At 38.5% G+C, this 27,585-nt stretch overlaps 1 protein-coding gene across 5 annotated transcripts in view; it reads right to left on the bottom strand.

Annotated features, from left to right (window-relative positions):
- The window catches only part of NLN (neurolysin), a 43,977-nt gene extending 16,396 nt beyond the window's left edge, over positions 1 to 27,581 (bottom strand). The window contains exons 1-7 of one of the 5 annotated variants that reach the window (XM_064140181.1): positions 27,363 to 27,581; positions 17,181 to 17,311; positions 12,110 to 12,366; positions 9,921 to 10,069; positions 2,849 to 2,956; positions 1,416 to 1,518; positions 550 to 710 (exon numbers count right to left, since the gene is read on the bottom strand). In XM_064140181.1, the coding sequence (XP_063996251.1) occupies positions 550 to 710; positions 1,416 to 1,518; positions 2,849 to 2,956; positions 9,921 to 10,069; positions 12,110 to 12,366; positions 17,181 to 17,272 (870 nt within the window). In that variant the 5' untranslated portion in view covers positions 17,273 to 17,311; positions 27,363 to 27,581. Of the gene's footprint in view, positions 1 to 549; positions 711 to 1,415; positions 1,519 to 2,848; positions 2,957 to 9,920; positions 10,070 to 12,109; positions 12,367 to 17,180; positions 17,312 to 26,719; positions 26,960 to 27,362 lie in introns of those variants that run through there. The other 4 variants (XM_064140178.1, XM_064140179.1, XM_064140180.1 and 1 more) reach the window with 4 other exon arrangements.
- Positions 27,582 to 27,585: the final 4 nt, after the last annotated feature.

Here is a 27,585-nt window from a genome sequence, read left to right as displayed (position 1 = left end):
GTACAATGGCCTGAATAATACTTCTTCTATCCATTCTATCCTTTTAATTATTTTTGTACCTGTTTAGGCGCCCCAGCTCATCAGTAACAAACAGACTTTTCATGACATTATTTCTTCTGAAAGGCATGTTTCCATCCCTCCTTCAGGTAAGTAACTATTTTACAAAAATTAGGGGATTTCTACATCTAACTAAAATTCTCATCAATATACAATGCATTTCTTTTACATTTAATCGCCTGTATTTCATAATTAAAATGTGAGCTTAAGTAACTCTCTCCTTATGAAGAATCCCAAAGTACAACAGAAATTACAATCAGACTACCTTCTCTAGAGTGAAAGTGCCAGTAAGCACCTGAAGAACACAGTAGTGACATTTGGCAGAAGATCAAAATCCTACTTCTATTTACAGTACCTTGGAAATATTAATGAACTTCTAATGATCAGGAACTTCTAAGGTCTTTAGACATTAGAATACACTGTAGCAAGGAACTGCGGAAGATCATACTGGTAAACTTTGTTACTCTGTAGAACAGTCAATATATGACATACCTCTTTGCATCTTGAGTTAAAGGCATATTCCATTTCTCTCCTGGTTTCTGAAATGCAGCACTTCTTCATGACAGGAAAATAGTGGGGATACTTTAAAGTAATTTTATATTTGCCTTCCTCAGTCTTCTCTAAACTCTTAATAAAGTCATCAGGAAGGCCTTCTATAGAATACAATTTAATAAACAATGTTTACCAGAATTATCTATTCCCATCTTTTTTTTTTAATGAGTGAGACTCTTACATTTGTTTTGTTGCAGTCTAAGTTGACATCAAAATCTCCAAGGAAATATAACCTTTCTTTTTACAACTATTAGCTAACACATTTTAAAATCATAACCAAGCAAAAAAAACACCTGTAAATACTTGCAAGTGAAAGAGAAATATATATAAGCCTGTTAGATAGAAAAATAATAGACATTTTAAAATACGTGGTGTTATTAAAGCACATTTTATGCCATGCCCTTCAGCTAATGACTCCCCAAATTTTATGTCACATGAAATCTCTAGATCAGTTTAAATGCTTGAAGAACAGAGAAGTTTTTCCAATAACTGCTATGAATATAATACACATGGCATTGTCTGACAGTGGAGAACTAAAAAAAAAAAGATTAAAATCACGGGGAAAAAAGATAGGACTTCTATGCTAACGTGTTGATGCAAAGCAACCACTTCAGGAAGTCCAAATACATGAAGAGACCATAAACACCTGCAAAGGGTCCTGCTAAACTGACTGAAGAAGGATTAAAGAAGAAAGAGAGGAAAAAAAGAAAACAGAATTTCCCTTAATCTAATCATCATTCACTGGGCCAAAAATTATTACTTCAGAGGAACACTGAAGAAATAGAAAGAGCACACAAACTACTCACCAAGTTCATCCTTAGAAAATACAAGAAATGTGTTTTCCTCATTCAGGTTTTTGTTAAAATCTATACACAGCTCATTCAATTTTTTCTTCATCATCTTTATTTCCTGCATTGAATATAAACTGAACTTAGTGGGGAAGATTTTTTTTTTTTTAAATCAAACTTTGCTGTTACTATCCTCCACAAGAATGGTGTTTAATATTTTCCAGCAAGGCTCTCTACTATCCAACAGTGACTGCTAGCATTGACAATTAACACACTGCAGGTAGCATCTTGCTTCCTGTCTTTCAGGTCTGGAGGCTGTCCCTCAGCCTTCATTCTGTCTTTATTTTGGTTCTGAGTAATACTACCGCCAGTGAACTCAGGGCTGGGGTTATCACTGTGACACTTCAAATGTGCTCACAACTCAGATGGAACTGAACATAAACAAATTCTCTAAACAGCATTATGTGCAGCATTCAATGATTTTCTTCTATTTGAAAAGCTTCAGTTACAATTTTTATATAAAAAAGGTAAAACCATTGAGAATCAAGGGAGTAAAAATGCATGCAATCTACTAAAGAACACTCCTTTGCAACCGATCAGGTACAACAAAAAAGAAAACATGCAGACAAGACAAGACTGTTCCAAAGCCTTTTCAAAAATCCTGCTATCAACCCATTTGAAACCTTTTCTAGCACACCTCGCAGCATGTCTGTGCCTGCAACTGTCAAGTTCACAGACACAGCAGTTACCATAGAACATACATCAAATAAAACACTTGGCAGAGACTGCTGTCAGTCGAGTTTTTACTTAAATGCAATTCAACTATTGTCTACTTACATAAAGTATTTCAAAATTCCTCTAGAGGCATCGTTTGCCCCTAGGCAACGCAAATATACATGAAAATTCCCACCAAGAGTCACAAATTGAGATTGTTATAAAACATCATTTAGAATATAAAGATTTTCAGAACTGACAAGTGCTTTTTACATGCTTGAGTAAATTCTTCCTTAATGGAGTCAAAATTCACAGCGAAGCTTGTGCTCCCTTTAGGCTACCTAATATTTTTTCTATACAAAATGCTAAAATCTGGGACCCATTTTATAATACAGGTTAATAATCTGTCTCTTGGCTAAGAATCCATCTAATTTAAGCATTCTCTGTAATTAGAATACACAGCAATGCTCTTCCAGGATTCTTTTACTCTGGATGGCTAAGAGATGCATGCCACCTCTATCCGCTGAGTACTTTGGATACCTAACAAATTCATTTAAAACCCTTGAGTGAATTTTAAATTATGGATATGAAATTAACAGCAGATAAGATTAGAGCAGTAATTGAGTAGGTTCAAAAGCACAAAGTTCAAACACATGCTTAGTATTGCTATACAACCCCAATTTCACCTCTTCAACAGTTTGCCACTTTTTCCTTATGAACTAATATTCCATACTTACATTCTGCACTTCTTTAGGAAGATGGAGTCCATTCCTTTTTCCAGCTTGAACTGATTTCTCTAGATACCGCCTTGCTTCAGGCTTTATATTTTCAAGATCGCATGTTTGCTGAAATGATAGTATAGAATAACTGAACATAGAACATGATATAAGAAACATATCAAGCATTAGAAGCATCTGAACAGGGTTGATTTTTAGAACACCACCATAGTGAAAAAAGGAACAAACCATATTTTAGTGGGAATGACTTCCCAAACCCAGCTAACCGATAACAGTATTCTTATGTTAATGTAGCATGGTTCTACGTAATTCTCCTTTAAGATGTATCTCAGCACATTTACATGTTGTCATAATGGCAAGCCTTTTTAGTTTGTATTACACATAGTGCATTTGGGCTTCTTCTGCAAAGACAGCTTTCATATATATACATGAAGAAAATCAGTGTTAAAAAGTAACACTGGACCTTAAAGCTTGATGGGATTATAAACACAGCAAAATATCAGATATCACTAAAGATTATCAAATGGCATGAACATATACATCTACTCTTTCAGCACTAATCAAGCAATGACAACAAAAAAAAATGGTACTTCTGTGTCTAGTTACGCCATTATGAAGATTCTTGAACGGTCATTTCCTAAAGCAACAAATACTGAGGTACTGGCTGTTATGAAACAAGTATCAGGTCCTATAAAGGTCTTCCTTCACACTGACTACAGCATAACTGATTAATTCAGAAACTTGCCATTATGTCCTAAATAAAAAAACAGTGCTGTACACATTCTAATTGTATCTTCCTTCATAATTTAAAAATGGACATGTAAAAAAAAAAAACATTAAAAATGTAAACATTCTTTTAAAAAGGTGTTAGGTTATAGTCCTTGTTAAAAAGGGCACATGCTATTTAAATTCACTTTCAAACATGAAGCTGTTGGAATCATCTCTGAACTTGTCTTAACAATCTTCTCATCATCTTACTTACATAAAAGGATGGACATTGAAACATGTGAATTTAATGAGACTTACACAAGTCAGTTTGCGTATACAGCTGTCAATTAATGACCTGCCAGTGTGAATTACCTCTGTTCCTTAAACAGAAAAAAAATAAAGAGGCAGGAAACAGGTTATTTTCCCAGCTGCCATTTAAAAATAATCCACACAGCACACAAATAATATATGCATGGCAGTGGTGGCAGCAGACATTGTTTATGTGTTGTGTGGATTTAAAAATAAGTAGAAATTGGGGGTTAGAATAACGAAAAAGGTTAAAATGGCAGAACCTTTTTTCTTACTTTACAGTCTCAACTTTCAGTAATTATGCTTCAAGAGGATCACTAAGTTTTAGCACAATTGTGCCTAAAACTCTTATGCCTGTACTTACAGTCCACAAGCAAGAATTTCAAACCATTACAACCAGTTAAAAAATTACAACAATCACTTAACTTTGTGACAAACTAATAGTTCTAAAGCAATAAACAGATTTAACTTAATTTATTGTCAGATGATTAACGATGGATTTTTTTTTTCTTATCTACTCACAGGTAATTTTTAAAAGAATCGATTGACTCATGAAAAGATGCTCTAACACTATAGGTTACAACACAGTTACAGTCAATGATGTCTGAGCAATGTGACAGCATGGCGTACCCCTTACTATGACTATGATTTTTTTGTCGCACTTGGCCATGGGTCTTTTGTTAAAAAAAAACAAAACAACACAACAACAAACAGTAAATGGTGAAAATCTACTTTGGAAAGGAAAGTAAATGAAGAAAATTACGCATTCTGCCCTCTCCAAGTCAAACCTTACACCTCCATCTTTGTTTATGACAACTGCATCAGGCAAGTCAAATAGAGTATTTCCAACACAAAGATTAAAAAAAATGCTGTTATCCTACCCACTGCAATGCTTGGGCCTCCTAATCTGCTTCTGGCAAGGTGTACTCTCTGAAATCACATAGACTCATGAAGATGCCTGTGTTATCATACAGTACATCTAGGAGTGTCAATATTATGATACTGAGTATAAAAAAAAAAACCACCTGAATTTTCACATATTATTTTCCTACTGCAGTTATGGGGTTATTTTTTACTGACCTAAGACGAATGTGATAGAATAAGCACAACTTGAAAGTGATAGAGATGAAAAATGTAGATATTGACACTATATTGATGTTCCTGTTGCGCCAACTGTGCTGCAAAGCTCAAAACCAGAAGGGATGAGAAAAAACTTGAGTACTCTAAAGAGAGATACCAATTCCATTACAGTAACACTTCAGAACAGAAGATTATGAAAATTCTCACTGAGTTATTTAGAAGAATCATAGAATCAACCAGGTTAGAAAAGACCTCCAAGATCATCCAGTCCAACCTATCACCCAGCCCTATTCAGTCAACTAGACCATGGCACCAAGTGCCTCATCCAGCCTCTCCATTGGGCATATGAAACTGTCATGCTACTGAAAATCTCTGGAGCTGAAATAGAGCAAAGATTTCACACAGAAGGCAATTAATGAAAACTAACTTTTAGCCCTTAAAGGCAGTGAATATTTGCTCTGTCTAAAGCTCTCCTTTCCAGAGAAAGGAAAGAACAAAGTGTTCATCATTCCCTTGATGACCATACATTTAAAAAGAAACAAGAAAAAAACCAAAAAACAGTCTTAAACAGCTTGTAGTCTTAATCTCAGTTTCCGTGAAGTTTATTCACACCACGGATATGCTTAAAATAAGGAAGATACATATATTCAAAAAGACCTGCCAAGTCTTTAAATATAAAGAAAAAAATATAAACCATCACAGGAACTAATGGTGATCTGTGGTCATTTCTGAACTTCAATTTGGTCAGGATGATCTGTGTCATCCTGTGTTTTTTTGATGAACAATTTTTGTAACAGAAGTGCTGATTTCAAATACACAACACACACAGAATTTAGGAACTTTCCAAAAGATTTGGAATGGTCATGGTTAATAATTTCAATTCACACCTGTTTTGGATAACCATGCTACCTTATTCCACGAAGAAATCTTAAAATCATAGAATTATCAGGGCTGGAAGGGAGCCTCAAGGATCATCTAGTTCCAGCCCCCTGCCATGGGCAAGGACACCTCACACTAGATAAGGATGCTCAGAGCCTGGCCTTAAAGACATCCAGGGATGGGGCTTCCACCACCTCCCTGAGCAACCTGTTCCAGTGTCTCACCACCCTCACCGTGAAAAGCTTCTTCCTATTATCCAATTTGAATCTACCCACTTGTGCTAGTCTGAGGCTAACTGGTATATTTTAGTGAGAAAAAATAGATTCTAGGCTAGGCTATGAAGAGGAAACAATGGTGATGTGTACTTCACTCACAGGCTTGCTGAGATGTATAAACACAAAACCACAAAATACAGATAAGACAGGGTGTTAAAGTCAGTGTGTGTGTGTCTCTGTGGAAGGGGGTGCCCTGGGCTGCTTCTGTGTAACTAATCCGTTTACTTTCTAACCCCTCTTACCAATTCTCCAACCTCACCTTGCAAGAAAGGCAAACTCTGGGGTAAGGTAGAGGGGTGGAAGGGTGGTTGGTAGCCCCTCCTGGGGACTCTGACTTCTGGGATGGGTGTTGTGTTTTTGTATTACCTTTAACTTGTATATTTCTGTATATAGCTATAAATATTGTAAATATCTGCTCGTATGTTGTGCTAAGCTGTAACTATAAAGCTTAATTCCTTAACTTCCAGTCTGCTGAGTCTAGTCTTGGTGATTTCATAAGAGCAGAGGAACGGGTAACTCCCAAACACCATTTCTAGTTTTGCTCCACTCACCCTAGCGCTATCGCTACCTAACATCCTAAAAAGTCCCACATCAGCTCTCCTGTAGGCCCCCTTCAGACTATGGAAGGTCACAATAAGGCCTCCTCGAAGCCCTCTCTTCTCCCTGCTGAACAACCCCAACTCTCTCAGTCTGTATCCATAGGAGAGGTGCTGCAGCCCTCTGATCATTCTCATGGCTCTTCTTTGGACACATTCCAGCATGTCCATATCTTTCTTGTAATAGGGGCTCAGAATTGGATGTAATACTCAAGGTGGAGTCTACCAAGGTGGAGTCTACCAAGGTGGAGTAGAGGCAGAATAAGAAACAAAATCTATTTAGAGTATGACAAATAAGAACTGCAGCAATTGTTTACATCAAGTAGACTTTCCTGAGAGCGTGTAGGTGGAGGAGATTGGCAACATTCTTAAGCATGCCTTTGCTAGCCAACAAACAGATGTTATGAGTAATGGTAGTTTCACTACCAAATTTACCTCTATTCCAAGTTTCAGGCCCACAGCTAGAAGTTACATAAGATCTGGAACACCCTCAACACCACAGAACCTTAGAGGTTGGAAGGGACCTCCAGAGATTGTCGAGTCCAACCTCCCTGCAAAGGCAGGGTCCTCTGGGGTAGTTCACACAGGAACACATGCAGGCAGGTTTGGAAAGTCTCCAGAGGAGGAGACTCCACAACCTCTCTGGGCATTCTGCTCCAAGGCTCTGTCACCCTCACTGTAAAGAAGTTTCTCCTTGCATTGAGGTGAAACCCTCTATGTTCCAGTTTGTACCCATTGCTCCTTGTCTTATTGCTGCTGACCAGAGAAAAGAGATTGACCCCATCCACTTGACACCCACCCCTCAGATATGTGTATGCATTGATAAAACCTTCTCAGTCTTCTCTTCTTCAGACTAAACAGACCCAGGTCTTTCAGTCTCGCTTTGTCAGGGAGATGGCTCTACACTAGACTCTTCCCAGCAGGCCCCTGTCTCTCTTGAACTGAAGAGCCCAAAATTGGACACAATATTCCAGGTGTGGTCTCACGAAGGCAGAGTAGAGGGGCAGAAGAATGTCCCTAGACCTGCAGCCACACTCTTCCTGTTACACCCCAGAAAACTATTTGCTCTCCTGGCCCATGCAGAACTAGCTGTCCACCAGGCCTTCAAGGTTTTTCCCCACAGAGCTCCTTTCCAGCAGGGTAGCCCCCAGCCTGTACTAGTGCCTGTTGTTATTCCTCTCCGGATGGAGGACCCTGCACTTGTCCTTATTGAATTTCATAAGGTTTACTGTCACCCAGCTCTCCAGCCTGTCCATATCTCATTGGATGGCAGCACAACCTGACAGGCTGTTAGCCACCCTCCCAGTTTCATATCACCAGCAAAATTGCTGATGATCAATTCATGCAGATTTTTTTTGCCTAATGTGTGGGGGAAAAAAGAGAACTAGGTTGTTATTCGGGGGGTGGTTATTTTCAACTAAATATCACACACCTATCACCAATATTTCTCAAAGCAGTTTCGAAAGATTACAAAAGGTTGTTCACTTGAAAATGTTTTGTCCTCTCATATGCTCCTGGAACCTGACTTTTTCACTTAATTAACATGGACTTTGTGATTTGGAAATAGTAAGACTTGACAATCTGGCAATATTGGCAATTTCACATCTGCTCTACAGCAAAAACTGCTACTATTTTCATAGGTAGTATGAAGTTGAGGTATACTACAGTTAAGCCACAGAAATTCTCTAAAAAAATGACATCGAGATTTAAGCAACAATTGTCAACTGTTACAGAAGCCAAGTATTGCTGCAAAGGAAAACGAAGTAAGAAAGCATCAAATAAAAAGATTCCTTCAAGGAAAAAATAATATTCCAGGTACTACTCAAAAATAACAACACTCAGTTTTCACTGGCTACCATCAGAAATTCTTTTAAATTAAAAAGTAAATATATATATATACACACATGGATATGGTAGGTTAGTCCTATATGTATCTGTGCATACTATAATGTAGGGTGAGGAAAATCCCAGCAAATAATAAATACATATAAAGCAATGTAATTCAAAGCACTGTGGGAGAGTGGGAGGTATCAATATAAAGGCACAGGAGAAAATAAAAAACAAACACATAAGGTACTATCTACCAAAACACAAAAGAAGGGTCTCAAAATGGGGCAATTATGTACCTCCACAGACACACAAACAAGATTACTCTACTTGAGGAGAACACCTGAAAATGTGCCTAGAAAACACAGCAATAGAAGACAACGGTATTGGAAAGTAATAAGCTGCTGCAATTATTACTCTGATTCCCATTTAATGCTGCAAAAAGTACAAATTATTCAATGGGAACAGAGTTTCAATACATTATCAGTATCATAAGCTTAAAAATCACTGGGGTTAGAAGATTCACATCTGAAGCATGGGCTAATATGCATATTTTAGTTTTCATAGTAGATTGGGTCCTTTCATTATCTTTAAATTAGACTTTTAGAAAATTAGATGCATTGGAATAAAACCAAACTTTCCTCCTGTTAGGGATACAAAATAAACAGTACAATGAAGAATAGAAGATTCATGGAAATGTTCAATTAGAAGAAAATCTAAATAGAATCAAAAAAGCAATAGAATACAGTTCAACACTAAATACATCTTTTGACTGCCCTTTATTTTAAGGTTTAAGCAACACATGAGGAAGAGTATACACTGTAGCTGTCTATAATTAGCAGATAAAAAGAAGTAATTTCAGGAGTGACTCCCAGTTACAAATTCTTATTAACTTTCATTACTTTAAAATTCAGAATTCTCAACAGCAATAAAGCTCATTTTTGGACACCAATTCAAAAGTGGTATAAGCCAACTTAAATACATTGGTAGGTTACTGTTTCCTTCCTCCCCACCTTGGTAATACGCTAAGCAAACTAGTTCACAGAGCTCAGCCAAAAGAAAACAGTAAATTTTATTATTCCTGATGAGTTTGTTTCTGCTGGTTTAGCCTCCTCGTACGAGTTCATTGGAAGCTTAGACAAAATTGAAAGCTATTGCAATGCAGACAGAAGGATACACACACCTAAACATGAGAAAAGGGAGGAGCACCAAGTTACACTGGCTTAAGTTATGGAGCAATCACAACTCTCTTGCATAGCTGTGTTGCTATACACAGAGGAAAGACAGTGACAGAGATACTGAACAGCACTGTGAATACTATCTTCTTTAGAAAAAGTTTTTAACTGTTGAAAATTTATCTAGATTTCCACAAGCTATACAGATGGCATTGTAATTTACCTGCAAATACACAATCTTCTGAAACACATCTTCTCTCATGCTCATTTCCACATCAAAATTAGAAAGCTTTTTGTCAGCTTCTGTACTTGCTAAGCGTACTTCTTTGTCTGGTGAGACATGCTGGGGAAAATCCAACATACTTCTTTCCACTGTTAAACAAAAGGCAATGAACACATGTATAGAAGGCAAGAAAACTTTAAGGATAAGAAACTTCCCCTCTCCTGACATTTACAGATAAGAAGCAAGACCCAAAGCAACCTGACACTTCACATTAGACTTGAAGCAAATAAAGTGTTTATAGGTAACGTAAAAATGAATAGGTAAAAGGACAAAACTGCACACACCATTACAACACATAAACATTTTATAGAAACTGTTACCCAAATCCAATTACTTAATCTCCTTACTTCTGCAAAATCAGCTGAAGTGCATAAATGAGACATGATTTTTGAAAGATTATCTATTTGTAAGTGAAGGCTGACACTGTTTCATAGCTGGTGGATTATTCCATGTTAGCATTTCAAGTGAAAAGCGCTGAATCTTGAAACAGGCCCATCTGTCCTGAAGTTATATTTACATTGATATGAGAACAGTGTCAAATCTCCATCTTCTCTCCTGTGTTCAAGGAGAAAAAATAAGGCTGTTTCTGCCTTATGTTTATGTTTTCTCCACTTCTAGAGGTTAAAAGCCCTGAAATACTCTCAGTCCTTTCAAAACCTTTGGAACACAAACATTGGCACATGGTTCTTCCTGAATTCCACAGGGAACTCCCACTCAGCCCTGCCCTTATGCTAAGATATTTCAAAATGATGAAGTAGTATTTGGTGGCTTCCAAGTGAAATATAAGGCCTGTTGTCATGTATACCTTTGCAGATAAATTTCATTTACTGGTGTAGATTTTTTATGTATATATGAAGGCAGGACAGAGTCCTTAAAAATCCAAGGTTCTAACAAAATCTTTAATATTTACTTCTGAGACAGCCATAGTATATGATGCTAATTTCACATACATCTTTGAAGACTAGCATAAAAGCTTAAACATGACCCACTACCTCAAGAGACTGTAGAGGGGGAAAATAAAAATGTATTTTGGAAGTTTCAAATCTTCATGGTTAATCTCAGAAGCTGATGGGCACCATTTTCTGAATAGAACATACATTTTCCTTCTTATTTACTTTAAAGCAGAGAGATTTATACCTTAGTGGAAAGGTTTACAATAATTATACCAAATATATGTTACAATTAAATCTGAATCTGACAGGAAGCTGTTTGGATAAAGACTTCTCAGTCTTTCTGCCAGCATCAATTCCACTCAATTCACTGGACGTGCCTAAACTGCAGTTCTCAGTAATGTGAAAGACAGTTTAATATTACAGTACAATCATTTGAGCTTTAGGCTGTTCTTTTTTGCTAACAAAGGTTTGCTCCAAGCCAAGGCAGATGTTTTCCATGCTTCTGATGCTACTCCAGATTTCTTAAGAGGATTTATGAGAACATTTTCTTTTGTATTTGTAATTCCATTATGGACTGCTTTTTGAGACTTATGCAGCCACCCCCTGGTAAGTTTTTGAAAAGAAAGCCACCCAAGACATTGTTATTTTTCTGCATCTCATCTGACTGACCATTATTAATAAATTAACTGAATTACTTGCATTTGACCATTAAAATTCACCCACTTATTAGCATGTCTTGATAATTTATTCAGAATAACCTAGGTGTGACTGCATGACAAATAACTCTTTCTAGATTCTACAAGGCCTTGTGGAACATGATATAAAGGTAAGTAAAACAATCTTCTTTCAGAAAAGAAAACATACAAAAATGCCACCATTCTCTATCATCACATTTTCTCCAGTAAGAGCTTACCAATATTTCCACTGTTTCATTCTGCTTTTCTGCCTCAGATTGTGCAGTTTGAAAGTTCTATGAATACCACAGCTGTTTGCAGTGATACTGTGGCACACTAGTGGTTGTACATAGTTGGAAAAGAAAATGCATCTGTCTGGAGCTTCACATGGAAAAACAGCTGAAATTCTTTGTAGCTGATTATGTTACATGCTGCCAAGGTTATTATGTCCAGGGGATCCTTGACAGGCCTCTACACATTCTTACAGTAGACCAGGATGGATCAGACTTACCAGCAGCAACTATCTACCCTATGGAATCAATATCAGAAACCACATACTGACCTGTGTATTCCACTTCTATATCTGCCAAAGCCTGTATAGTATTTTCATCTGTTACTTTTCCAATATCAAGCATCCCAACATTGTCATATACATGCTTTGTCTTCCTGATTAGTTCTTCTGTTCTTGTTCTAATCTGCTCCGGCGACAAGTCCCATCTCAAAAGGTTTCGTCCCGATGTTATGTATGAAGAAGCCTTGATCTGGCCAGTAATTTCTGCTCCTAACGTCATTCTCAACAAAAGCTTTGGTCCCAGGGACCTGAAAGTATAGCATGACTCTAGTTGAAGTATTCATTTATGGAAAACATTAAAAACCACAACAAACCTTTAAAAAATACCAAGTATGTTTAGACGAAGGTACAAAGTCCTTCTTAGAAATAGTGTGTCCAGCAGCACAAAGCACAGCCATTACTCTTAAAAATTATGAAAAAAATTACATAAATCAGAAGTCTGCCTTCTTTCTTTTCCATCTACAGACAGTATTCACTTTTCTTAAATAAGGAATAAACCCCACATGGTGATTTGTAGATTATGAAGATCAACAACTGCAAAGATGCATTAATCAACACCAGAAAAAAAGTTATTTGGTCATGATCACCGTAACAAGTAATTTCATATTTATATAGGATAGCTGCCACGATCAGTCATGGGAGGAAAACTTTGAATTGTGCCATTTGAGTATCTCGTCCTTTAACTGCTGTGGATTTTAAGTAGACAGCTTCACTACATTACCAGAAGATGTATACAAGTTTACTGTGATTAATCCTGTTTATAAAAAGCATCTAAGCTTTATTTAGCAGATAACTTTACTCATGTGTGACACTCATGTGATCTTAGTGTGTTCTGCAATTGACATCTGCCCTTTCACTAATCTATTTGATATTAAAAAAAAATACTTGGAGTAATGCCTGTTGAGAAAACACTGGTTTCAAAAATACAGGTTTCTCTCCTCCCACCCTAATATTCAAGCTTCATTGTGTAAAGAAGGCTATGGAATCTGCAAACTGACTGAAGTGGAGTTATTAGAAACCCACACAGTCCACAAGATGTCCACCTGGCAACTACATTAATAGCTCAATTACATGAAGTTGTTGCTGAGGATGATAATAATTTGATAGTAATTAAAAGACACTGTATTCAAAGAGTAAAACCTACTGCAGTGTTAATATCATAGGAGGATCACAGGAGCATCATATGAAGATCTCTGGCTGGCAGAGACTTACTATGTACCTCCTAACTTTGGTCACATAACTAAAAAAAATTAATCATTTTATAGTAATAATGACAAGTAAAAAATTTCAGTCATAACTGAAAAGAGCTTGCTACTAAGAGGGATGCTTATTTAACACTATTTTACATTAAATACCTTATTTTAGTGCTTGCCATTGTACCTCTAATAATGTTATTGCAAAACCAGTCTGGTATATACATAACTGCTCAGACAGGTTTTGGCATACAATGGAGGCTGCATAAAAGGATAGGCAATTTTAGGCTGAAGTAAAAACAAAGCAGGAGAGTGAAGTGCCAACCATCTGAAAAGAGACACATTGCAGGCCTTGTCTGAAGACAAGACTTTTAGTTAAAAGTCCAACTTATGCTTAAAGGAAATTCTCTAGAAATAACCTAGCCAAAACTATTTTTACACAAGACAAAAATTAAAAACAACATTTCTATCTACACTGTATGCTGAGATTTTTTTTCCCTTGTTACCAGTTTCTAAAATCCTCACATACAGTGTAGGCAAGATGTTTATTTTTCCCTTTTACTGATATACAGAAGCATCTATGTCCAGCATACTGATGATTTAACTCTGAAACTGAAGCCTGAATAAAGACTGTTCTTTCCACTTCTGTTCTATCTCACTGATACCAACTCAATTCTGACAGTGTCTTCGCAGCTTCTCCCTGGGACTACTGAAACTTCAAATATCACTTAGAAGCCTATAAAAAAAATGAAGCTGCTTTCATGAAAGGAAAAGATTAAGTATTAGCATCCCCAGAACGCACTAGCTTGTCACACGCTCTGGTATAACCTCATGGAAGCCGAAGGGGAACCCCTTCAAAAGGAGGGTTAAGGCTCAGATCCACCTTCCATTGCTCATTCCAGAATATTAAATGTCCCAAGTTAAGGCCAAAATAAAAAGCAAGATAGAATGAAAACAACAGCCTAAACAACAGAAAACTTGACAATTATGCTGAAGTTCTGGATATGAAAAAGATGAGTTTTCTTTTAAGTGATCATACAGCTCTCTATCATTCATTTTGAGCCAGCAGTGTGCCCAGGTGGCCAAGAGAGCCAATGGCATCCTGGCCTGCATCAGGAACAGTGTGGCCAGTAGGTCAAGGGAGGTTATTCTTCCCCTGTACTCAGCACTGGTCAGGCCATACCTTGAGTACTGTGTCCAGTTCTGGGCCCCTCAATTCAAGAAGGATGTTGAGGTGCTGGAACATGTCCAGAGAAGGGCAACAAAGCTGGTGAGGGGCCTGGAGCACAAATCCTATGAGGAGAGGTTGAGGGAGCTGGGCCTGTTTAGCCTGGAGAAGAGGAGGCTCAGGGGTGATCTTATTACTGTCTACAACTACCTGAAGGGGCATTGTAGCCAGGTGGGGGGTGGCCTCTTCTCTCAGGTGGCCAGCACCAGAATGAGAGGACACAGTCTCAAGTTGTGCCAGGGTAGGTATAGGCTGGATGTTAGGAAGAAGTTCTTCACAGAGTGAGTGATTTGCCATTGGAATGGGCTGCCCAGGGAGGTGGTGGAGGCACCGTCCCTGGGGGTCTTCAAGAAAAGACTGGATGAGGCACTTAGTGCCATGGTCTAGTTGATTGGATAGGGCTGGGTGCTAGGTTGGACTGGATGATCTTGGAGGTCTTTTCCAACCTGGTTGATTCTATGATTACCTCCACTTGTAGAAAACACAGCCCTGTCACTGACCAGCTGTGTATTATCAGAAACAAACAGTGAGACAGTCACAGCTCCAACAGATTATATTAATTTCAGCCAATCCAACAAGTATGATAATTACAATTTTACTGATTTCATGAACTTGAAGGCAGGGTCCCGGACTACTGCATAACACTACTTTTAGATACCACAGCAAAATGCCACCTAATTTTCTTAGTATGCAGGCTAGTTGCACTGAGGTTCAACAGTTGCATAAACAATTGTTGTAAATGCCAGCACATGGTTGGCTCTCTTACTGGAAAACACAGAATGCCTAATCTTGAAATGCTGACACCTTGTCTCCTTCTGCTCATACATAGAAGCAGTCATTTCAGCAGATTAACAAAGGCAGTACAAATTCAGGAAGATCTGTAATTCTTTCTAATCGACCCAGTGAAAAAACATAGTGTAACTTTTCACATAAAACCAATCACTACACACAGCTCTTCAAATAACCACTTACAGACATGTGTTGTTACCTTCCTACTAGTCAATTACATTGCACCCATGGCCAATGTAATTGACCTCCGATCCATAAAAAACAACATGCAAGTAAAAATATGTGGCCAGGCAAAATCCTAGCTGTTTATTTGATAGCTTAATATTTTATACTCTTTTTCACATAAAGAAATTCCCTACACTCCATGTATCATACTGAATTAAAACAGATAATTTACTAACTTTATTTGTTCAAGAAAGAAACAAAGCCAATATTAAAAATTGCATAACCATAAATAAATGAGAAGTATAGCTGTAATAGTATGACTGCTTAAAAAAAAAAGTCCATGTTATTATGGAGAAAATATTACAGTTAATTGTATCACTGAGAAAAATTAACTTTGCAGATACAATCTGGAAAGAAAATTAAATTAATAATGGTAGGAACCAGATACATCTCCAAACAGCTTCACAGAGCAATTGAACCAACAAAATGCAATTCTTATTCTACACTTGCCTTTGGTAACCAGCAGCAATATTATAGCAGGGCCAACCATCACCTGGACGAAGCAATCAGAAGTTGATTTAATTTAAACTAGACAGAAGGATAAACAAATGTACATCTGTGTCATAGGTTGAGTTGTAATTCAGTGCTGCTATTCAAAACCATTCTGTTTCATGCCAGCTTCAAAATAAAAGTGCTGACTGGAGCAAAGTATTGTGGGGCTTGAAGTTCAGATTGCAACACGGGAGGCTTCTTGTTCTAGTTGCTGCTTTTGGATTCCAGGTTTTGAGTATTGGTTCTCTTCTGATGATGTAAAGATGATGTAAAGGGTTATCCTCTCTTGGGGGTGGTCTGAACCTGACACCAGGTGCAATGGTTAGCCCACTCCGACTTCCTGTCTGCGCCTCCTATAAAAACAGAACTTCCTGTTTTTCTTTCTCTTCCCTCCTTCGCCTGCCAGCAGCACACCTGTTCCAGCTGTTCCTGCTTTGCCACATGGCCAGCCTACCACGTGGTAGCAAAAACACCTTCTGAATCTACCTCCATCCATTGCCATCAATCTGGTTTTGTAAATGTATTTGGTATTTTGTTTCCCTTCCCTACACTTCTGTAACTCCCCTTATCTTATATATCTTTCATTTATTGTTAAAATTTTCCTTTTAACTTTGAAATCAGAGCAAGGCTAGTCTTTGGGTGTTTACCCCTTTTCACTCTCTATACCTAAGTCTTTCCAAAGGGGGGGAAGGCATCCTATTTATGTTATTGTTCCGTTAGACTTTTGGGCTCTGGGAAGCTTAAATCAGACCAATATAGATGAGATGGCAGAGAGACAGGGAGAGATGGGGGAGTAGCTCCCTGTCTTGGGTTTTGAGCTTGCTTGCTTCTGCTTGCCAGTGATATCTGCTCTGCTTTTTCTGCAAAAAGGCTAAGGTAACTGCATTTGTATTATGATTATCTGATTTGCTCATCTTATCTCACTCGTTTTGTCCCAACCCAGAATTTCTGTGTGTGGTGTTTTTCCCTTCATTTCTGTGTTGGGGGAGGCAGACAAGTTTACCGGCTGGTTTACTTTAACCCACCACAATCTCTAAGTAATTTTAACCTGTATACTGCAATTATCCCATGTGGCCATGAGTAGGTTGTTGCTAATGTCTAAACTATTTCAAACCATTTCAGATACTACACTCACTTTTCTGCAGCCTGAATAAGGATAACATTCATGTCCAGCAGCAGTACTGCCTTAAGATTGTCTTCTTTCCTGATCCTTTCTCTGCTGTTCATTTGTCTCTATACACCACTCCATCGAGGACAGAAGCAAAACTGTTGGAAGGGGCATACTTTAGAAAGAGACAGGGCAGCATACAGGCAAAAAAATATTTAGCTTATCAGTTCCATCCTCTATTTGACGTGTGACTTCGAAACAGCTGTGATAGTCAAAACAAAGGATCAAAGTGTTAGTAGTCACCTAAGTCTGCACCACTGCTAGAAGCAGGTATGAAATGCAAGTGTTTGTTTGTTTTGCTAATGCAAACAAAGAACAAATGAGCATAAACTGGTCAGGAATACATGTAAGCTAGAATTTTGAGAGACATTTGTAACCATCAAGGCAGTGTGATTCTAAAACTGCCTCCTTATAAGCACCAGGAAGTGAAAATATTTAAAACATAGAGCTTGACCACTTTACAACATGGATTATATTACTTGGTTACATAAGATAGCACAGGACTAGATCTGATCACTTCAAGTCCCTATGTTCCTGTATGATACTTCAAAAATGGAAGCAAGCACCTTTACTTACACTGTATTTTTACTGTGACTACCTAACTGACCTCTGTTTGCAATCTGCACTGACATTTTTGATTGAATCTTATGGCACCTAATAATGTCCACAGGATGACACAAAGGCTAAACTCAAATCTACTACACATTTCTGCACTGCTGCATCTGTCTATGGAAAGTTCAGGAGGAAAGGCACACAAGGCTTGGTTTGGACTTTCCACTATAACAAAAGCATAGAAGCATCTTTTTTCACAAATGATGGTTTTAATCTGCCAAACCCAAAAAGTAGTAAGAATGATAACTTCTACCAAAAATACTATAGACTAACAATTTAAAAGCTTAGCATCTACTTCTAAAATAATTTTAAAGAAAAAATCAAAGCTTCTAAGTTACAGATTGCAATCATTGCTATTTTTTGCAGAATGCCAGGTAATTTATTTACAATTATATTACTTGCTGCTTCTGGAAAACATAAATTTAATTTGATTTTAGAAAGGAGAAGGACTTTTATAATGCTCTATTGCAGCAATACAGTGGCTAACATAACTGCTTCAAAGACAAACAAAGCAATTGAATTTACAGACTGGTTTTTACCTTGTGCACTATTTCAAAAACATTAAACATTTGTGTACATCTGGTTTTGTTTAGAAGCATCTTTTGTTGGCATGTTCCAGTAATGATATTAAAATAAAACAAAGAAGTCACAATCAAAGCATAAGGAGAAAGCCTAGTACTTAGAAAATGGCAAACAAAATCCTACAAGTCATCCAAAATATGCTTCTACAACTGATAATCACTTAATAATAAAGATTAAGCTTGCTGACTCATTGAACTCATTACATACAGGTAGCTATGACTTTTTTTAACAGTACTTCCAGTTTTCAAATTAATCTTCACCTAAATAATATTAGTTACGGTAACAAGTATAATTTCACAGAGTAAGTGTAATGAAGAACTGTATTTCTGGGGAACAGACATGTAGACCAGTTTACTATACTTCCAAAAATGTATGTCAGTTCCATGTAGCCATACAAAAAGGTTAGATTATATCAGCTTCCTGTATGATGCAAAAGTATATTCTCTGGTGACAAAAGATCTGGGGTAACAGCTTGAGGGGTAATGCAGGAGAGATGATCTTGAGAAGGAGGAGAGAGAGCGAGTGGGATATTAGCTAAACAATGCTTCCTCCTATTATAGACTGTAGGAAAACCAGTGTAGCATGCTAGCCGCCAGCATTGTCTGCGAGAACTGTATTCACCAAGCACCTGCAGTACGTACTCACAGGATCTCAGCGTATTCAACTCCACCTAGCGTCCATCTTACAAAAAAAGGAAACAAACCGAAAAAAAAACCAACCAGAAAACTAACTAGTCCTATTAAGGCAATATAAAAAGAGAAAGTTCACTTCAAGACAAATTATTTAATACTTTAATAATATGCCATATGAAAGTAAGACTCAAGCGCTACCAAACATATATAGTATATGACAGTAGACAGGCATAGTTAAGCCAAGCATTGCAACAGTCAAGCCTCATATGGAGTGCTTGTAACTTCTCCATGTAAAGTCTTCAAATGCAAACAGTGAGTACTCCACAGCAGCTAGTACAGTGTAAGATACATTCTTGCTGGCTTGTGTTCTCATCATGGAGTTTAAGACAGCAACTTAATAGGCTGAAATATTTGTATTATTTAGAGATACTTGATTCTTTAAATAGATCTCTATATTGTTTAAACTTTTGATTAACAGCTTTAGACAAGAAGACATTGTATAACTTACAATAAAGCAAGGACAAAAATCAAGCAAGTATAAGAGTGAGTAACACAGGGCAAAAGCAAAAAAATAAAGTCAACAACAAGTATACTTGAATAGCTCTAAGATAATCACAAGGCAACATTATTTCGATTAAGCCAGAGGAGTGAGACTATAGCTTCACACTGTAAGTCATCACTTTTTCCTGTTGGACAAACACATGCGAAGTCTTTGTTACACATTGCTCCCAGTCCTTTCATCTATTTGGCTCTTGATAGTGTATGGAACAGTGAACACATGCTTTGAACATCTCATTCCTTTTCCTTAGGAAAATACTTGGCTCTATATCATGATTGTGTGTGGCACAGATAAATCTCATCATAACAAAATAATACCACGTTTAGTAGTACTTTCTAATGTAAAGTTCTGTAACTGGCATTAGGAACTAATTTTTATTATTAAGATGAATTTGAAGGAATAGAAGAAAATCTATCATCTTTTCTCACTATGCTGTTGTCACTATACTTTCCACGAAAAAAGGATTCTCCGCAACTGAACTCCCTGTACACTCTACACTGATTACACTCCGAAGCTTTCAACTCTTCAGATTAACACAAGCAAGTCAAACTACAAGTTATGCAAACATTTTAACCTCTTTATAGATGTATATGCTACCCATGGTGTTGTTTTTGTGACCTTACTCTCTGGCAACAATCTTTACTTATTTCTCTGATAGAATTAACATCAACAGCAAAGTAATTGAAAAACTCACTTAGTTGTACTTAACATAAAACCCAGACCTTAAGCAGGAACTCATATATGCACAAAATGCTACAATTTACTTATATCTTCTTCTTTCCCCTACAACCATCACTGTTTAAACAAAAGGAAATTCTGAAACTGGTCTGACTGACTTTTTTAAGAGGTGATTTCCCCACAGTAGTCTGGAGTGGGGCACATAGAAGTGTTATGTTACTGTTTCTGCAAAGTATCTGATCTCCAAAATTCAAGTACCCATGTTCCTAGAACTACTAAATAGGCTTCAAAACCATTCTGTGAAGTGAGTCCTTTCTGTGTCATGGCAAACCTCCAGCACAGCAAAACAACCTTAGAGGACCCTGGAAAGGGAAACTAGAAACTTTACAACACTTACATGCAGACAGTAAGTGTACTACTTTTTATTCAACATAAGAGGTACTCATTAAGGTTATCCTATCATTTGACCATTGGTGAACCATGGAAACAGTGGGGAAAAAAAATCAGTTTAAGGCCCTACAGCTCTCTCAAGCACTGTTGCATAAGGAACTACCATACGGCTATCATGCTGCTTAGTGAAAAACACCACCAACTATTGATGTCAGGACAGTTGTGCTGGTTTGAGGCTAACTAGAATATTTTAATGAGAGAAAATAGATCACTGGCTGTGAGAAACAAATAATAGTGATGCCTATATCACTCATTTGTTCTGCTGAAAGGCATAAGTAGTCAAAATATAAGATAAAGCTCTCACTTCTCAATCCATCTGGTTCCATCTTGCCTTAACTCCTTTGCATGAAACAGATGTAACCTCACCTAACCGTTTCTTCTAACCTGCTTGTCAGCTTTTGACATCTCACCTCAGATCTCTGCAGACTTATCACTTGAGTTATATGGACATTTATCTGGTTACTTCTGAGATTGGGAGTGAGGAGGGGAAAGGAGTGGGGTTGGTCAGGAGCCCTTCTGGGCAGTCTGGCTGTTTGGGAGGGATTTTGAATTTCTGTATTACTTTTAACTTGTATATAATTATAAATATCTGTATCTATATTATATACATATATATTACTATAGTTTATTATTATATACATTGTATATATTATACTATTATTATATTATGGTGTTATATAATATTTTATTATATATACACATATATATTTGTATATTTGTGCACATTACAAATATAGCTTCATTCCTTACCAGCTGCCTGAGTTAGTCTGGTTAATCTAGTGGCGGGGGGGTGGAAATTGCCAAACCACAACAATAGTTCAATACTTGAATGCAACCAGCTAATACAGGAAAAACAGCTTGTGGACTCCAAACGAAAAAGAAAAGGTGGTGCAGGACAGAGAAAACTCTTGAGGAATGTTTGCAAACACAAGTTTCTTTGGTTTACACAAACAGTTAATCAGTTTAGCCTGTACCATGGAATTACTCTTATTTTCCACTGATCTTAAGAATCATGCAGTCAAAGGAATAACAAACAGCCTTTGTTACCAGTGGTTAGTTGCAAAGCTCTTTTGCCTTTGTGCCAGATGACAACTCAATCTCACTTACTTGCACCATTTCAAGTCACTGTTCTTCTTGGGAACATAGTGTACTATAGCACGCTGTAATTGCTTTGATGCTTGCAAAATCTCAAAGAGCACTGTATGTCTGCTCAACACAATTCAGGAAATTAAATGGAGCCTGCTTTCTGCTCTGCCTTTCAAAAGAACAATGACTTAACAACAATAAGTATCTCCCATACTGGTTTCAGGCTACATGAAAGAGTCATAGAATCACAGAAACATTCAGGTTGGAAAAGACCCTCCGGATCACGAAGTCCAATCATTATCCCTACTGCACAAAGTTCACCCCTAAACCATATCCCAAGCACCACATCTAGATGACTTTTAAATACTTCTGGGGATGGTGACTCAATGACCTCCCTCGGCAGCCTACTCCAATGTCTGACCACTCTTTCTGTGGAAAAAAACTTTCATAATGTCCAGTCTGAACCCACACAGTTGCAGTTTGAGGCTGTTCCCTCTTGTTCTAAGAGATAGCTGAGACCAGCACCAACCTCTATACGTCCTTTCAGGTAGTTGCAGAGAGCAATGGGGTCTCCCCTTAGCCTCCTCTTCTTCAAATTAAACACCCAAGTTCCCTCAGTCACTCTTCCAGGTCCTTCACTAGCTTCATTGCCCTCCTCCGCACTTGTCCAGCACCTTGGCATCTCTCTTATACCGAGATGTCCAAAACTGCACACAATACTCAAGATGTGGCCTCATCAGCGCCAGGGCATACAGGGGCACAATCACCTCCCTACTCCTTCTAGACACAGTATTTCTAAGCCAGGATGCCATTGGCTTCCTTGGCCACCTGGACACACTGCTGACTCACATTTAGTTGTCGATTAGAACCCCCAAAGTCCCTTTCCGTCAGACAGCTTTCCCTGCACACTTCTCCAAGCCTGTAGCATTCCACGCGCATGTTGTGGCCCAAGTGCAGGATCTGGCACTCAACCCTGTTGAAGCTCATGCCATTAACATTGGCCCACCAATCCAATCTACTCGAGTCTCTCTGCAGTCTTTCTACCCTCATGCAGATCAACACTCCTGCCTAATTGGTATCATCTGCAAACTTACTGATGGTGCACTCCATGTCCTTATGAAGATCACAGAATCAAAGTATTGTCAGAGCTGGAAGGGACCTCAAGGATCATCTAGCTCCAAGTCCCCTGCAATGGGCAAGGACACCTCACACTAGATCAGGTTGCTCAGAGCTCCATCCAGTCTTGTCTTAAAGACCTTCAGGGATGGGGCTTCCACGACCTTCCTGAGCAACCTCTTCCAGTGTCTCACAACCCTCATGGTGAAGAGCTTCTTCCAGTCCAGTCTGAATCTACCCACTTGTAGTTTTGCTCCATTCCCACTAGTCCTATCATTACCTAACATCCTAAAAAGTCCCTCACCAGGTTTCTTGTAGGCCCCCTTCAGATACTGGAAAGCTGCAATAAGATCTCCTCAGAGCCTTCCCTTCTTCATGCTGAACAGTCCCAACTCCTTGTCTGGTCTTCATAAGAGATGCTCCAGTCCTTTGATCATCCCCACAGCTTTTCTCTGGACACATTCCAGCATGTCCATATCTTTCCTGTAATAGGGGCTGCAGAACTGTAGGCAGTACTCAAGACGGGGTTTCACCAGTTTGGAAGAGAGGGGAGAGTCAACTCCCTCAACCTGCTTGCTACAATTCTCTTGATGCAGCCCAGGATATGCTTGGCTTTCTGGGCTGCAAGTGCACACTGGTATCTCATGTTGAGCTTCTCATCCACCAACACCCACAAGTCCCTTTCCCCAGGGTTGCTCTCAAGCCAGTCATTGCCCATCTTGAGACTGGGGCTTGGGATTGCCCCAGTAAAGACTTTAAATGGAAGTGGTCCCAACACTGAGCCCTGAGAAACACTTAACCATACTGGAACCTGGTAAGGCCAAGAACTTCACACATGTAACTCTCTACAGAATAAACAAAACCTGTCATTGTTAGAAGAGCTCTTAGAGACTGTATGATGAATACACATTTTCTCTAACTGTATTTTACTTAGAAGTGTGATCATCCTCTTATCCTTACCTTGTCTTCCTCAGTCTAAATATTTAGTAACGTGTACTGCAAAAGAGTCTCCTTTACAGAAGTAAATCTTGACTCACAATTCTATCTGAATTCTTTGAAAAAGTCAAAACAGAGGTAACAGTTACTATAAGCTATTTGATTTCCAAAGACTGTTGACAAGAAGGTTCTAAAGAAATCGTGATGCTGTGAGAAGAGACGGAAGCTCCTCTAATGGGCGTAACAGTTAAAAGCTAGGAGAGAAACAGAAATTGCCATTCATTTTTCTGAACTGAACTAGGTGACCAGTGGATCCCTGCAGGGTTCCATGACATATTTTGTACTCTTTTCACAATTTTATACAAAAAAGGGGGATTAATGAAGTGCCAATTTTGATAACACAGTGTACTAAAGGCAGCTACAAAAGATGTTAGACAATGTCACAACATACAGTTTAAAACCACTAAGTGAACTTCAGTCTTAATAAATGTGATCTAATAATCCTGGAGACACAGCACTTTAACGAAGACATCAGCCAACAAGCAGCTTAAAAGGAAACTGAAAATAGAGAACTTAGAGGTGGAACAGAAAATAAAACACAAATATTCATTATATTACATTGTAATAATGTGAAGCACACATATACTATGTGCAGTTCTGATCTTCCCAACAATTAATGATAAACTCTCTTATCTTCTTTAACCCGCCCTCCAAAACCTCTCCTGCTCTACAAGGTTATCATGAGCTAGCAAAAACAAGCTGTAGTGAGCAATGGATTCCAAAAACTACTAGGCTGTGATTTTTCAGACTGAAAAAAAACCCAACAAAACAGAACCAGAATAAGTACTTCAGACATTTATATCACTATGAAGAGAATAGAGAGAATGAACAGGGTTCAAGTTTTCCTTTGTCATCTCTATCACTCAGGAAGATATCAAGCATAGTTTTAGGAGGCATTTTCAATGTAAAAATGTATAACTGAACAAGTTTTATACTAGATAATATGAGAAACTTTGTGTTGAGATGTCCCCAATTTACAGGATGTTCTGCAAAGGCAGTATTGAACGTTTTTATAGTGCCTTACATACTTTCATAGATACTTGACCCTGGCTCTTGTAGAAGATAAGACTTTTTAACTACTTCAAACCATTTAAAATAAATCTTCCCAAAACAGACACTTCCTCCTTTATAGACAGAATGCTAGAAGGTGAATCTTCTAGAGTAGGGTTATAGGTTGGACTTGCTGATCCTGAGGCTCCCTTCCAAACTAGATGTTTCTGTGATTTTTTGAAGGGGTACATCTCAGAAGGCATTAATTTCATTGCTTCTTGTGGTCCAACTAGTGCTCCATGGGTAAAATTCACTTCACAAAACGCTTCTAAGCCAAATATCTTTGTCTAAGCTAGTCCAGGGAACAATTTTATTCTGCAGAATCTTACAGACAAATTGTTCTTGTGGAACACTGCAGAGGTGTCAGACTTGATAGTTGAAGGAATGCATATGCACACATTCTGGTGGTAAGTACAAATTAAAAATTACTGTAAGACTTCTTCCTGTTTCTTGGCCTTCCAATGTCATTCCTTTTCTTGCCTCTTTTCCTTAGCGCCAGCATCCTTCTGGTTTATTAAGTTTAATTCCAGTGGCAGAAATACGAAATTAGACCATAAATATAAATTCTCTTTTTTCCAGAGCCCATATTATCTATAGCTTCTATTAGAAAACTGACTGCAGATTTTCAAAGAAACACTCCAGAATTCAAGTACACTAGAGAATGACTTTAGGACAAAGAAATTATTTATACCACTGTGTTTACTTTTACTCCAATTTTTTTTTCCATTTCTAAAAAAAATCCTTTAAAAGTACCACACTTAACTATCTACCTCTCAATTTGCCTTTTCCCCTGTGTTTTATTGAACTAAATATTAGTTTTTGAATCTTTTCAATTCCAGTAGGAAAAGTGATTAATTAGAAATAGCCTCCCTTCCAAAAGCATCCTATTTTAACCAAAACAATAAAATATTTAACACTGTTTTATTCAGCATAAGGCATTGTACCTGAAACTTGCTAGAAAATGTTAAGATGCCCTTGGGAAAACAGGACGCTGAGCATCTTTGCTATTCAACATTTCTGTGACCTATTGATTAACTTCTGAAAATTAGAGGTCACCTAAATTAGGCACTGAAGATCACTCTGTTTTGTGTAACAATTATTTCAGCGCACTCAGGTGATAACTGTAAAAAAAGACAATCATTAAAGTGGTCATTTCCTGCTGTAATTGCAAATGGTGGGAAAAAATATTTAATCCATATTCCAAAACCAAATCGGTATCCTTAATTACTACTTAAGAAAGATGTATCTTTAGTTTCCAAATGCAAACCTCAAAGAAAAACTTTTTAATATGTTCTAAAGTAAAAATACTTCCATCCTTCTTTTTGTTGGAAAATTTTGTAGGACAAATTATGTCAGGGAATACAAAATAGGAAGAACAGGGAAAATTACAATACAAAAAGAATGTAAATGTGTATTAGAAAAATAAAATAGTTGGATAAAATTGTACATTTGATGCAGAAAGTGCACAATTGTCATTTCTCAAAAAGTCATTTGACACAAATTCGGTTCCACTTTCATTTATATTGTGACTCCTCTACTATTTCCACTTTTCTTAGTAAATATGGTCCTTTGTTCATAGTCTTCTGCGCGTGAATTTCTCTAGTTATACTAATTTGTTCAATCCATCTAGAACTTCCTACAAGACTCCTTCCACGATGGTTTTCTGAGTCCATTTGCAACCAGTATTGATTACAGAGAAAATAATTAATCTCTTACAAACACTTCGATAACATATTTGTACCCACCTGAACCCTTATATAATGTGAAATAGTGGCATGCCTTATTACAAAGCTATTAAAACCACACTGTCCTGTCTCACTTCACATACACGTTATTGAAGAGCCGCAGAGACCCTCAGTAGTCATTCTATTGTTTTGCCGTCCTTTTTCCTTCCGCAAGTCTGATAGTGCAAGAATTACATGGCGGAGACGTCGCTTCACCCAGCCTGCCCACCTGTAAGTTGCACCTAATGCAGGTTATTTCGGGGAAAACCGACGTCAGGAAAGACACAATAAACCCCACAAGCGGTAAAGCTTCCCGCCCTATCGTCTGCCTGGCCCCTTGAAGCACGCCCTGCACACCTGCAGCCCAACGCTTGCTGTGCTCCGCAAGCCAGCCCGAGCCTCTGTGCCGGCCGGCAATTTCCCCCGCATGCCCGTCCGAAGGGCGTCAACCAGGCCCTACGGCCCACCCCACGCTAAGACGCCTGGCTACAGCCCTGGTCTAGCTTCCCGATAGACATGGTGTTTCTCGTGAGTTGCGGGCGGATGAGGACTCCCACCACATGCAAACAGGCGGCCCCCGACACCGGAGAACCGCCTGACACGGCAGACCGTGAAGCGCGCCGCACACCAAGGCCCGCGACACCACCTTCCCCTCCGCGCCTACCTGAGAGCCGCTCCCGCGCACAGGACCAGCATGGGGAGGGCGGCGTGAAGGGAGGCGGGGCCAGAGGAAGGGCTTCGCTCCCGCTACGCGGCCTCTCGCCGGCAGCCCGCACAACCCTCAGCCTGCGCCGCCGGACCCACGCGGCTCCCGCCGCTTCCTCGCGCCCTTCCAGCCGCTAACGAGCGGCGCGTGCCCGCCAGTCGCGAGCGCGCGTGCTCGGCGC

Source organism: Pogoniulus pusillus, chromosome Z (assembly GCF_015220805.1).
Source record: "Pogoniulus pusillus isolate bPogPus1 chromosome Z, bPogPus1.pri, whole genome shotgun sequence".
Lineage (NCBI taxonomy): Eukaryota > Metazoa > Chordata > Aves > Piciformes > Lybiidae > Pogoniulus > Pogoniulus pusillus.
This window is presented reverse-complemented; position numbering and strand designations above follow the sequence as displayed.